Here is a 14903-nt window from a genome sequence, read left to right on the forward strand (position 1 = left end):
CAGGAAATAGACTGACCCAATAGAACCCAATGAACTGCTTTCTAGTATAACTCAACCAAATGGTAAATTTAACTACTGGGTCAGTTTTCTCAGGACCTACTCACCCCTGATGAGGACAATAGCAAGGATCTAGACCTGCAGGGCTAAGCATGGAAAGACTCAGGTGTGAAAAATGTCTGTGATCATGCAGTTGGAATCTTTTAAGGTAGCTGGCCCTATCTCCTAGCTTCTGCAGCAATGGGAGAGAGGCTTATGAAGCCTCCTGGAAGTGGCAGCCTTTGGTCTCAGCTCCCACAATACTATCCTGTTAGGCCTGGTCTTTGTGTAACTCTTTTCACTGCAACACATTACCATGGTGTGACTATGAACTCCCACAGAAGGTCCTCCAGTTGATGGTGTCTGTGTTTCCATCGCTCACCTGACTTATCTCTCAAAACTTGTCTTGGATCCAAGTTCCTACTGCTGTACTTTAATTTCCCCAATTCTGACCTGAGATCCTTTTGGTCTTACCTTTGATGCCCACTGCCCAGCCAAACAATACCAGATTAGATCCATCTTGCTCTCTGCACTTGATTTGCTAGATGGCAACCATGCGCCTTCTAATCACAAACCCTAGGCTCCACTTATGTGCTGGGGGCAACCAGTTAAGAAGAGACATTTTTTATATACCTGAGGATCCACATCTTTCTCTGGCATTGGGCCAAAGTGATTGAGTATCCGATTCTTCAAAGATGATTTGAGTGAATGGAACCATGATGATGCTTGCTCATAGACACAGTTATGTAATCCCATGAGCTCAGCACAATCTTCTCCTTGAACCTGAAAGTATCAAAGTGGAAGTGAAGCATTCTGTACCTTCTCCATCACTTCTAGAGTCACTGTTGGCACCTGACTCTCTGTGAGCATCCATCCTGTCTCCCTATGGGAAGGCTCACCCGCCCAGCTTTCTCTTGTGTGGTATGTGAAAGGTTCCTCAGCCAGATGATGGACTGTGCATAAATACTGCTGAGGGCGGAGGGAGGAGAAAGATTCAGCAGGGTAAATTAGCTGAAACAGTAAGACATATAGAAAACCAGAAATGAAAACTAGCCTGAGTGCAGGCATGCTGTTAAACTAGATTATGCTGGTTAATGTCTCTCTCTTTTTCATTATTTACATCTACTTTCTCATTGTTCACTGGGAAGAGAGACACAAATGTGTTTGTGCCTCAGTGTGTAACTCTATCTTCCAAGTTGAATATATTTTTTGTTGATCAAATACTTATTAATCATATACTATGTAGTGAACATAAGTATTAGTGAACATGGGATTATTATTTACCTATTTTTCTGTCCATTAGTCCAGAAAACCAAGGATTAACTGGACATGTTATCTTTCCGCCTCATGGGATGATGAATTATTGGGAAGGGCTCTTAGCCAGGTTGCCCATTTAAAAATATAAATGCATATGTGAATCTACAATTATCTCAAAAGTTTTAAAATCTAAACAAATTGAAAAATACAATATCTATGTGTAGACCCCACTCTAGATCTATCCCTGGGTACTCCTGGCAGATATCTAACTCCTAACTGAATGGGCATTCAAGGGTTGGTCTGGCTTGGCACTTCTTATGAATGACTATAACTCAACAACTAAGCAGGGAGAGGCAGGACAATGGGAATTCTTACTGTCATTCTACAATCCAGTAGCAATGAGGCAGCATTCAATGTTGCTGCACCAATTTGATGAGAAATCTCAAGGCCCCAAAAGTGCTGAGAAATTCTTTTGCAACCATCTATATCTGCCAAGCCACAAGTATAGCCTGTCTTTGGGATTCTTGGTACTGGCCACCCTCACCTTTTGGTCTTCAATGTATTCAATGTCAGCTGTGTTGTAACCATCCCTCTGGCCTTGATGGAGGACCTTGAAGCGCCTCTTGCCTATGCTGTCAACCACTGAGCGGCCATCAGCAAAGAATTGAACATTTCTGATCTCTAGGATGCAGCCATATTCTGCAAACCTGTTTGTTAGAAATGGAGTCAAGAAAGTAAATTCTTAATGAGTCGTTTCCCCGGCCTTGTCCCCAGACATTTCTGTAACCTCATGCTGTGCCTCGAGAGACTTCTGCCTATTTGCCTGCCCCAGAGTCTATAGCTACAACTACACAATAGGCAGTGCCCATGTGAAAAAAATAATCTTAATGTATTAGTACAACTGCTACCATTTATTTAGCAATATTATGTGCTAGGTACTGTGCTCAGTGCTTTGTGTGTAACTCACCAATCCTCCCAACAAACCCAATAAGGTAGGCATTCTTACCGTACCCACTTTACAGATAAGGAAACTGAGACAGAAAGGTTAAGTAACTTGCCCAAAGTCAAATTTTCTCCAAGGCTGGAGCCAGAATATGAATGCAGGCAGTTTGATTCCAGGGCCCGCACTCTTATAAAACAAGTTTTATATTATATACCACCTGTTTAACAAAAGATTTAATCCAAAAGATTAATTTAAATAGGCAGCCACTCACATGACAAACTTGGGACCAGAGGGACCCTGATTCTTACAAATGCTCATGGTAGTAAGCTGGCTAAGTATCATGAGCTGTGCCTCCCCGTCTCCTGGTAGGCCCCCAAGGTAAAACAAAAACCCTCTCCACCCAACTCCCCTTGACTCACATAGCAACTCACTTACCCTTTGACAGGATCTCCAAGGCACATGCCAAACTGTCTTGTGCCTGTCTCAATGCATCTACGAATCATCAAACGGTAACAAGGCTCAAAGATGTGCAGGGGACAAGGAACAGTGGGATAGGCCATAGTACACACGAAAATAGGCACGTTCTTATTCAAGCTGTCAGGAAGAGCAAATGACATGGATCTCAATGTAATGTTGCACAACACAGAAAGGTTGGTCAAATGTCACCATGTGCTTCCCCTGTAGGGGAAGGAGACATCAGCTTTTGATGGCTGATAAAAAATACTGAAATGCAACTAATGCTATGCGCTGAGTCCCATTATCTGGTTAGCGTAAGGGCTTAGAGGTGAAAACTGACATTCTACATAATCTAAGTTGGCTAAAGAAGTTCTCTAGTATGTCAACATGGTGGGTGACGGTGATACTTCATATTTCTTCTTTCTTTCATCCTCTCTACTCAAACAATCTTTCCAGGTGTCTTGCTGTCAGTATGGAGAATGGTACTGGTAGTTATAAGTGGACTCAGCTCTCCCGAGGGATGGTGGGAAATTCTCTGCAAAGTCACTGCGAGTATCTCAAATTTGCAAATCCACTAGAAGATCTGCATGGCAGGCCCAACTGGGAAGAGGAAGGAGCAATGGAGAGGCAAGAGTAATCTAGCTCAGTGATGCTCAAATACGTCTGCGCATCATAATCACCAGAGGCATTTAAATCCAGACAACTGGGCTGTAGCATCCCAGAGACACTGGTGCACTGGCTCTGGAATCGGGACCCAGGAGTCTGCCCTTCAACAAGTACCTGTGAAGATTCAGACACACAGCCTGAGGGAGAACCACCAACTGGGCCAGCTCCTCCTGGATCCCTGTTTTTTTATTTGTCTAGTAAATCCAATACAAGAACAGTTGAATCTAAACCTACCAATGGATATGAGACCATTTGCCTAAATCTCAAAAGGATTAAGTCTAGGATTCCTTTAAATAGAAATCCCTCCAGTATATTCCAGAGTTTTTAAATAAGACATTAAATGATATTTGAGAGGAGGCTCAGAGACTCAAGGTGAACTTAGGAATCAAAAATAAAGATAAACATGCTCTGAGCAGATCAAATACAAATCAATGAGAAAAAATAGATTTCATTTCTAGCTTCCCAGGAAAACATGTTGTTCAAAGTGAGAGGCAATTCAGACAAATTGATGGCAGTTTAGAAATGGTTCTCTACAGGGTGGGCATAAAACCAGAATAAGAAATGGTTCTCTACAGGGTGGGCATAAAACCTTGACCTCAGAATACTGTGAGGATTCCACTGGGGTTGGAGAGACAGGAGGGCAGCAGTATGAGAGGCAGAAATTGGTGATTGCCTCCTGCTTTGTCCACTAAGTGAACTGTTCTTCCAGGCAGGCTGAAAGTGCGGAGCCCAACTTCCATGCCCATTCCTACCCTTCACCTCTCACAATACCTATGCACAGTGGAGGAAGCATATAACAAGCAGCATGCTTATTGTTACCATTTATTAAGTGCTTACTATGCACCAGCTCATTTGATCTTAATAAGAAGTCTATGAAGTAGGAACTATTATTATCCTAAAGCTACTGATGAAGAAACTAAGGCCCAGAGAGGTGAAGTGACTAGGTGACTAGGGTCATACTCACTTTGTGACAACACTGGGTCATTAAGCCCAGGTCTGGCTGACAACAAAGTTCTTAATCTCATAGCACCTCCTTATATATTTGAAAACAGTCTTCTGGATACTTCATAAGTTTCCCCTGATCAAGCTACTCCAATTTACTCTTGCTAGTGACACCTAGTTCCTAGTGCCAAGATGTGACTTAGTCAGTGGTTTGGCTTCAGTGGTGTGCTGGTAAATGTTGAACAACTGGCTTTCTGGGGGAAAAGCCCTGGTTTATAGTATTTGCCAATTTCTATAGTGTAAATACTCTCACCATGGCCAATTTCAAGCCACCAACATGAAATCACTGAATGAGTAGTTAGGAAGAAATGTGCACATTCATCTCTATGAGCTAATATGAGTGAAACTGAAACTAGAAATATGCATATACATACTTGGAAAGTTCTTCCATTTCCTCTTCATAAAGTTTCTTTCTTTCCTTGAGTTCTTCTGGAAGGAATTTAGCTATTAGCTCTTCCATTATGATGTTTTTGCTGTATTTTCTTGATGCCAAGCACTATATGGGGAATGAGGCAATTAGATATTACATGGTCATCAGAAAAACACAAAGCACTTCTAATGCAATCAGTAGAATAGTCAAATGGCCCACATATTGGAGTAATTTGGACCCACATATTAGCAGTTGATACTATCATAATGTATGTAGTCTCTGGATGTCAGACTTTAAAATAAAAACATTTGCAACTGATTACTCTTATAATTAGGAAAAATATTTTAACAGAGGGAAAAAGACCTGCATTGATGTTTTAAAAATCTCATCGCTATCCTAAAACACTGAAATCTATCCCATGTTATTATCAAAAAAGAGGTAAAATTCTTCCATTTCCTTTTTCTGATTATTTTTGTTTACAAGCTCACAGAAATGGTCTACATCTGGGATGTAGGGAACTAAAGGTTCAGGGAACTAAAAAGTAATTTTCAGTCATTGATCCTTTCCTGCCCAGCTCCATCCCATCCCATCCTAATGCTTGGCTTCTGGATATTACAATTCTAAATATGTTTTTCTTCTCTATCTTTAATTGAAAAAACACACACAGGTGAATACTGGTGATTTTGTCTATTCGATTTTTTTTTTTAATATATCGTCTAGGTGTCACCGAAATTATGTTATAAACCATGATTTCAGAACCAAACTCAGGCTTACCTGTCACTATTACTCTTCTCCCAAACACCCCTACCCAATGCAAATATCCAGGGATCTGTAAGTAGGGGGCATTTAACTGTGTGGACCAGACAATGGGAGTGAAAACCCACATAGGCCCAGCAGGGGGAGCTCCTGAGTATAAAACTGTGGGTTTCAGACAATTTTTCCTTTTCCAGTACGGTCTATGTCTGTCTATTCTCCAGTGAACATGATTGGTGTAAGATATTTATCTCTCTGGGAAATTGTGCAAGTGTGAACCTGCGTGAATACAAATAGATAGATGAGACTGTTTTCTAGCCCCTGACTCCAGGACCCCACAGAATCTGGCTCTAGGATGCCTTATTGGCCACTGCCATCTCCTAGCTGCAGGAGAACCAACTGTTCGTCCAGTCTGAGTTTTGGGGAAAAGCAACGACTCAGGAGGTGGCCAGTCAAATAAGGAGATGACTCCTCTGCTGATGCTAAAACAAAAACCCAGAAAAGGCACACTAAACTGTTAACGGTGATTTTCTCCAGGTGATGAGCATGTGGGTAGATTTTTCTTCTTTCTGCTTATCTGAATGTTGTAGTGTTATGACAACACAAATGCATTATTTAAGTATAAGGACCATGGACTTCTTCTCACCTACAATCAGGCCAGCAAATCTCACCCCTTTACCTAGACAAGGTACGATACTGACCCTCCCCACAACCAAATACACACTCTCAGGGTTATCTTTGATAATTATTTCACTCCATTCCTTTAGAATAAATGTCGGGGTGTTGGGAAAGCTCAACATGTGATTTCTCTGGACCTTCATTCACCTAGAGATAGTGTTGTGTCTCCAATCTCTCCTTGGGGATGAGAGGGGTCAAGCAACATTAATACTGATTATATAATGTGGCACACAGTCCCTGAGGGAGGGAAAATAAGATGGATTTGTAAGTCTTCTTGTGCTAAAGAAAATTTCATCAGGTCCACTTGAAAAACTAAGGTGGCAATTTGTGTGACTCATTTTAAAGAACTTGGAAGCCCCAGAGATTTTCAAGTAGCCAGAGGCTCCTGAGGGGTGTGACAAGGACCACACTGAAGGTTGGTGAGGTTTATCTGGAGCACTGGGAGTGATCTCTTCAAACAACAGAATAAACATTGATGAAAAGGGGACATCAGAGCTCATCTAGTCCAAGCCGAGAGAAGATACAAGATTCACCCAGATTACAGTGGATCGGGTGCCATGATGGGATTACAGCCAGGATCCATGTTTATTATCAATTTAATACTTTTGTTTCCAACACAAATTAATTTCACTACCAACTGTTCATTTAAAGCTAGATGTTGCCTCATTTTCCTGAAGGACTTTGTGGGGAGTGGAGGGGTGGCCATAAGACAGGAGAAAGAGATAGATGGTCTGAGGGGATATTTTGCCCTAGCATAGTGCAGTGGCTTGGGATCTAATAGGACACTGTCTTAGTACCTAATTTCAAATAAGCTAACCCAACAAAGAAACGTTTTTACCTGTGAAAGGCCATCTTTGCACAGTGGACACTTCGCGTTGTGATCTAGGCATCTTTCAAGGCATTTTAAGCAAAATGTATGCCCGCAAGGTGTTGTGACTGGCTCATAAAATAATCTGAAATTTAAGAATCAAAATGGAAGAAAACTGCAATAAGACCAAAAATAAAAGAGCTACTCTATGTTAAGGTTTTATAGCGTTATTTGGAAAATTATGTGTGTGTGTGTGGGGGGGGAATTCTTTTTAAAAAATCCCTGCAGTTGTTGCACTTAGGAAAAACATTTGCTCTATATTTCTGAGCTGAATTTTAAAATAATACATTTATTAAAATTTAGAACATAGTTAGTTATTTTGTAATATTAGTTCTAGTCAGTCTGTCTAGAGATGAATGCCCAGGGTGTCTGAATAGATTCCACTCTAAAATATTTAGCCAACCTGTTCACCTGAGTATATGTAAATGCACATAAACACATACACACACACACACATGCACACACACACACACAAGTTTACTCATTCAAGTACTTTATATCATATTATAATGGAAGAAGTCTTGGCTTCTGTGTTAACCTTGAATCCATTTTTCACCTATGCAATGTTTACTACCTGAAGGATCTTGAAATTGCACCTGTAACAAACATTCAATTGCCTAGGGGTGGTAGAGTAATATCGTTAATATGCTTACTGATATATACATATGTACACACATATGTGTGTGTGTGTACACATATTTCAATGAGATCCTATTTTAATTGCTTTGTAAGAGCTGGATATTTTCAAAGCAATCTGGGGGTCTTTTTTAAAGCTGTTCTGTACATTCAGAGATTCATGGATTTACTTAAAGGAAGGCTCACCCACAGTATGAACACTAGGTGGGGGCAGCTGAAGATGATGGTTCAGAAGTGGGGCTCGCACTCACCAAGAGGACAGAAAGAAAAGAAAAAATGGCTAACCAACCTATTTTGATCCCATGAAAGTATTAGTTGACAGAAGTCACCAGCTGCACAGCCCCCTTGTGTGACCAGGACGAGCACCAGCAGCCTGGCACACATTGCCAGACTGAGCAGAAGAATCGAAATGTCAGAGCTGAAAAGTACTTGGGAAAAAAATTGAACCCACCAACCAGAATGAAAATGAGGTTCACAGGGGATGAAGTGGTTTATCTTCGTGTACACAGCCAAGTGTTGGCAGATGAAAGGCTATCCAACTTTCAGTTTCAGTCATGTGCTCTTTCTATTAGAACAATGATGCTCATCTATTGCTGTGTGTGAGAATCACCTGGGAAGATTTTTCTTTAAACAGCTTTACTGATGTGTAATTGATGTGCAATAAACTGCACATACTTAAAGTATGCAATTTGGTAAGTTTTAACATATGTACACTCCTATGAAACTATGTTCACAATTAAGATCCTAAACACACCCATCACCCCCAAACATCTTTTCATGCCCCTTTGTAAACCCTCCCTTCTATTCCTCCCCACACCCCCCATCACCTGGGGGACTTTTAAAAACTACAGATGCCTGCGAGCAAACCTCCAGCGATTCAGGTCTGTTGGTCCAGGGTAAGAGCCAGGAATCAGGGTTTGTTTAAAGCTCCTCAGGTGGTTTTAATGTGCAACCAGACTTAAAAATCACTATATTACACAATCCTACTAATCTCTATATAGGTGAATCTTCTGTATTGATCTCCAAATCTAATTGTCAGAGTTACCCGTGGAGCTTTAAAAAAAACAGACATGGTGAAGCTCCACTGGATGAAGTTTGCAATTCAGCAGGTCAAGAGGAGCGGCAGAGATTTGATATTTTTAACAAGCCAATGAAAGTCTGGAGTAGGAGAGAGTCTCTTCATATATTCACTTTTGTTTCTACTTTTTGAATGTTATAATCCTATTTTGAAAGTAGTTAATTTAACAGAATTAATAAATTTTAGTTATTAAATTGGCCCAAAAGTAAGAATTGATACAATTAGCAAGGATGCTAAATAAATATACCCCACACGATTTTACTCTATTTATCAGCAACAAACATGAGAAAATACATTTTTTTAAAGATGACGTTTGCAATTGCTTTTAAAAATCAAGTACCCAAGAACAAATCTAAACAAATTTCTAAGAGACTTCTTTTGGAAAAAAAACATAAACACTCCTTTGAAAGAAAGTAAAGAAGACGTAAATAAGCACCCATACAAATCCCAACAGCTTATTTCACTTGTTTGTTTTTGTGGAACTTGACAAGTTGATTTCTACACTTTATAAGGCAAGGCAGAGGGCCAGGAAGAGCTGAGACACTTCTGAAGAGCAACAATGTGGGAGAACTTTTTCTACGTCAGAACTTATCATAAAGCTGTAGTGATTAAAACAGTGTAGGACTAGCACAAGGACACATAGATCTGTGGAGCAGAATAGAAAGCCCAGAAATAGACCCAGACACAGATTCTTGATTTATGATAAATGTAGCACTTCAAAACAGAAGGGGGATATTCAGTACATAAACAGCATTCACAATAAATGCTATTTGGGATAGCTTTCCATAGGTGAAAATAGTTAAACCATCTCTCACACCATACACAAAAGTCAGTTCCATGTGTGTGGTAAAAATAAGTGTGAAAAGCAAACAGTAAAGCTTTAGAAAATAGAATATCTTTATGACCTCAAGGTTAAAAAATATTCTTATAAGACACACAAAAGAAACACTAACTATAAATGAAAAAACTGGTAATTTGTACTTCATTAAAATTAAGAATTTGTAAGTTCATCAAAGGTGTCATTAAGAGAGCAAAAAGGCAAGCCACAGAATAGAAGAGGGTGTTTGCCGCACACGTGACTAACAAATACATAAAGTTCCTTCAAGTCAGGAAGAGATAACCCAATCAAAAATGGGCAAAGACTTATATGCACCAGCATACATAAAACTGGTTACAATAAAGAATTCATACAACTCAACAACAACAAAAAACAAACAATCCAATTAAAAAATGAGCAGAAGACCTGAATAGGTATTTCTCAAGAGGAAATACAAATGGTCATATAAAATAGACATATAAAAAGATACTCAAGATCACTAATCATCAGAGAAATGCAAATTAAAACCACAATGAGATATCACTTCACACCTGTCCGGCTATCATCAATAAACCAAAAACCAACAAGTGTTGGCGAGGATGTGGAGAAAAGGGAAACCTCACACACTATTGATGGGATTGTAAACTGGTACAGCCACTATGGAAAACAGTTTGGAAATTCCTCAAAAGAAAAAAAAAAAGAACTACCCTTTGACCCAGCAATTTAATTTCTGGATGTTTATCCAAAGAAAACCAAAACACTAGTTTGTAAAGATCTATGCACCGCAGCACTATTCATAATAGCCAAGATATGGAAGCAACCTATGTATAATGGAATATTACTCATCCATAAAAATGTGAAATCTTAGCATTTGCAACGACATGGATAGACCTAGAGGGTATTGTGCTGAGTGAAATAAGTCAGGCAGAGAAAGATCAGTACCATACAATTTCACTTAAATGTGGAATCTAACAGTGGTGTCCAAGCTTTTTTGCACCAGGGACTGGTGCCCCTATGAAAATCTAATGCCTGATGATCTGAGGTAGAGCTGAGGTGGTGATGCTAGCGCTAGGGAGTGGCTGCAAATACAGATGAAGCTTTGCTCCCGCGCCCACCACTCACCTCCTGCTGTGCGGCCCAGTTCCTAACAGGCAATGGACCAGTACTGGTCCACAGCCTGGGGGTTGGGGACCCCTAATATAAGGAAGAAAAGAAATGAATAAACTAAATGAAAACAGACTCACAGATACAGAGAACAAACTGGTGATTGCCAGAGGGGAGGGGTTTTGGGGGACTGGATAAAAAAGGTGAAGGGATGAAGAAGCACAAATTAGTAGTTACAAAACAGTCACAAGGATGTAGAGTACAGCTTAGGGAATATAGTCAATATTATTGTAGTGGCTATGTGTAGTGCCAAATGGGTGCTAGAGTAATCGGGGGGATCACTTCATAAATTATATAAATGGCTAGCCATTCTACTGTATATCTGAAACTAATATAAAATTTAAAAAATAAAATTTAAAAAAACCTGATCATAGCAATGTTGTCCGGAATAGCTCAAAACTAGAAACAACCCAAATATTTATCTACAATGGAACTGATAAGTAAATTGTGGTAGATTCATACAGTGGGACACTATACACTAATGAAAATGAACAAAAACTACCTACATATAATAACATGGATAAATCTTAATACTGTGGAAAAGAAACTAAGAATGGATGTTAATGAACAATTTAATTTACATAAAGTTTTTTTTAATAGGCAAAACTAAATTCACTGTTTGGAGATGCATACATAGGTGGTAAAACTATTTTAAAAAAGAAAAGGGGGAACGAAGAGGGTAAAGGAGGTCAAATATATGGTGATAGAAGGAGACTAGACTGGGTGGTGAGCACACAATGCAATATACACATGATATATTATAGAATTGTACACTTAAAACTTAAATAATCTTATTAACCAATGTCACCCCAATAAATTTAATTTTAAAAAGAAGAGATAAAAGACAAGATAGTGGTTTCAAGAGGAGGGTAAGGGAGTCGTGATTTGAAAGTGACATGGGCAGCTTCTGGGGTCCTGGCACTGTTTTATTTCTTGAACTGAGAGGGGTGCATGAGTATCTTCTTTACAATATTTCGTTAAGAGAATACATTTATATTTTATGCACTTTTCCACTGTGTATATTTCACAATTTAAAATGCTTTCCAAAAGTGTGATTTGCAGGTTGATTTGGGAACCATGGCTCTATGATCTAACTACTAGAGCAATCAACTAGAATATCTCTCTTCCTCAGTAATCTGTGTCCTATGAATCTGAAATGCTTTTTATACACTGTTCGATGATGTTAAAGATAACGACGATTGATAAATCCGTATCTGTAAAACTTTTTCCTGTAAAACTAGTTCATTTAACAATGTAATCCACATAAAGCCAATGATATAGCTGGTTAATTAATTGCAACAAATATTGACATTTAATGAGCAGATGAGTGAAACAGACACAAAAGGATACAGCAACTCTTTGCAAGAGGAATGATTAAAATGCCCCTGATCTGAGTGGTCACGAACAAGGATGCTGGCACAGATGCTGCATAATTATTGCTTTGGAAAATTTAAAGTTCAAATCCTTAGAATATATTGCTTTTCAATAAATACTTAATTCACTTCTATATTCAGTGCTACTATGCTACTCTATAAAGGCTGACTGAGTAAAGTGACTAGGAACAAATATTTCTCTTGCTATTCTGGGTGTGTGTAATATTGCCTTACATATAAATTACCTTTACATATTGATAGGTGGTAATTATGATTAGCTCCACTTTGCTACTGAGGAAATTAAGACCCAGACAGGTTAAATAACTTGTATCAGGTCACACAGCTAGCAAGTAAGTAGCAGGGCTTGGATGTGAAGTCACATCTGATTCCCAAGCCCATCTTCCTTCTGTACTCGATGACACAGCCAGGACTGTGTGTACATCTATATCTAGAAAAGACATCATCTATCTACGTGTAGAAGCACACATTCATATACACATTTTCTCCCCCCTCCTTTGTCTCCTTCCTTCACCGCTTCATGCATGGGGGAGAGAGAACTAGGAGTGGGGGGGAGAGAAAGAGTGAGAGTGAGAGAACTCACTGTACATAGAGCAAGAAATAGATGTATACTCTAATTCCTCTCCATTTTATCTATCACTTCAGGTAATAACTTCAGAAAACACTTCAGGGAGGCATTTATAGGGCGAGATATTTTCACAAGAAAGTATTTTACATTGTCCAGTGAGAGATTAAACGATAGTAATAACAAATGTGTTCGGTTAAATATCAGCCTGGATACAATGTTTGGCATGTCTGAAAATAGCTATCTTTTCCCACCAGTCACATCCTTGTATTGTGTTCTTTTGCCACTATCAAATGAGAGCAAAGAGGGAATGAGAAGGAGAGAGGGAAGACGGGGGAGATAGTCAGAGGGAAGGAGAATAGACTAGACTAGACTAGACTAGAATAGAATAGAATGGAATAGACTGACTCTCAAACACCCAGGGAGTTGAGTAGCTACACCTAGGTTGAATACAAAGTTTTTTGTTTCAGTTGACAAAGAGGTCACTGGGCCATTAGGTAACTGGTTCAAATATCAAACATTCTTGCTCCACGTCTCAAAATATCCTCAAAAAGGTGCTGCTCCACAGCAGTCTCAGAGGTGGCCTCCAATGGCTAGGATATCCATATCAGGTAAATCTCAAAGGAAGATTTCCATTTACTAAAGATTGAGGGGCACAATTCTGAGGTGTTGGAATTAGGAAGAAACCTCCCTCAGCAGAGCTCTCCCAGTCCAGCAAGGGAGACTTGGAGACTGGAAAGTTCCTCATGAATGCACCCACCAATTATTGTTCCATTCACTCTTGCCACTCTTTCATTGTGGAATTTATAAGCTGCTCCTGATTTTCTCCCAAGAATCAGAATAGATAAATTCACATTCTAACTTGTATTCTACCAATGCAGCACCACAGGAATGGAGTTCATTCCAGAAGCTTTCATGGGAGGTACAAATGTCTAGTTTACGACCGCCAGATTGTTTTAAAATATCTCTATCCTTAGATCCTCGCCCCGAAAGACACATGAGGGTCATAACAGAACCTAATAATAATACTAACAACAATAAAAAAAGAAAAACACTAAAGAGAAGTGAAAACAGGAACTTTTCTGCAATAATTCAAGCTAAAGCATGTATATGAAATAGCCCCTGTCAACATCTCATTTTTGACTTAGAGACAAACCTTGTTGGAAAGGAAACTACATGTTTCTGACCAAGGGCTACAGTTTTAAGAGACTTGAGATCAGAAATGCCCTCTGGGCTTGGCAAGTTTCTTTTCGCCATAAAGCAGCTGGAGTACCCCTATAACTTTCCGGTCTATACAACAGCTACTCCAGGCAAAGATGACTTTTTGTTTTGAAGTCTCACTTAGAACACAGGGGCAGGATAAGGGAAATAATGGCTTTTAAAGTCAGAGCAAGCAAACGAAAAAGGGTCTTATTCTTTTGTTGTTACTTCTTGGACCAAATTTCTAACCTCTCTCTGGAGCCCCCTGTTGAGATCAGGGACAAATAAGATGAAAGGGAGAAAGCAGAGGAAAGGAAACAAAAGAACTTCGACCTCAGGATTCTTAGTCCTCAGGGAAAACACAAACAGGATGAGTCTGTGTGTTTGATTATGCATCCCCTGGATATCCAGAGGAGTGATAAGTATACCAAGGAGCTGAGCTTTCTGAGTAAGCTGAATCAAATCTCTCAAAGTCTGACCTCCGAAAGACCACAGCTCATATCACAGGCTTAGAGACACCATGGTGTTACCTGCGGAGGCTCATTCCTCTGCTGGGAAGCAGTTTCTCTATCTTATATCTTGGCTCTGGCATGACCCGCTTTCTACTTTATTGTGGAGGAGAGGGAGGTGGTAAAAGGAAGCAAACTCCCAACAGTACATGGAAAGCTTTCCTTAAGTACTTCCACATTTCTTCTGTTGAACTGTTTGTTATCAGGTCTCCCCAAGCTTATGAGCAGATTTGAAAACTCTAATTTCTTAAGAGAAGGAAAAACTACACGTTCAGGTAATGTCTGCCTTACTCATTTTTATTCAGATGACAAGAAAAGTCATTCTGAATACAAATGCATGTGCTTGATATGAAAAACATCTGAGGAGCCTCTGCTGGCTGGATCCCATTGTGTGGTGGACCAAAAGATTTTTCTTGACATCTCTTCTCTTGGGTCAACCATCTTAACAACTTTTGTAGAAATATCTCAGCCTCCTTTTAATACTCTTTTGGAAGAAAAGACACATTTGAGAATC

The 14903-nt window shown here is 39.5% G+C and overlaps 1 protein-coding gene across 8 annotated transcripts in view; it reads right to left on the minus strand.

Annotated features, from left to right (window-relative positions):
• The window catches only part of LONRF3 (LON peptidase N-terminal domain and ring finger 3), a 135599-nt gene that overhangs the window by 8201 nt on the left and 112495 nt on the right, over positions 1–14903 (minus strand). For all 8 annotated transcript variants that reach the window (XR_003046072.1, XR_003046070.1, XR_003046071.1 and 5 more), the window contains 5 exons: positions 7000–7114; positions 4735–4856; positions 2672–2830; positions 1838–2000; positions 670–819 (listed from right to left, as the gene is read on the minus strand). Coding sequence is in view for 5 of the 8 variants with exons in the window: in XM_025046137.1 (XP_024901905.1) it covers positions 670–819; positions 1838–2000; positions 2672–2830; positions 4735–4856; positions 7000–7114 (709 nt within the window). In the remaining 3 variants the exon portion in view is untranslated. The remainder of the gene's footprint in view (positions 1–669; positions 820–1837; positions 2001–2671; positions 2831–4734; positions 4857–6999; positions 7115–14903) is intronic.

The sequence above is a fragment of the Pteropus alecto genome, unplaced genomic scaffold (genome assembly GCF_000325575.1).
Source record: "Pteropus alecto unplaced genomic scaffold, ASM32557v1 scaffold280, whole genome shotgun sequence".
NCBI classification, from domain to species: domain Eukaryota; kingdom Metazoa; phylum Chordata; class Mammalia; order Chiroptera; family Pteropodidae; genus Pteropus; species Pteropus alecto.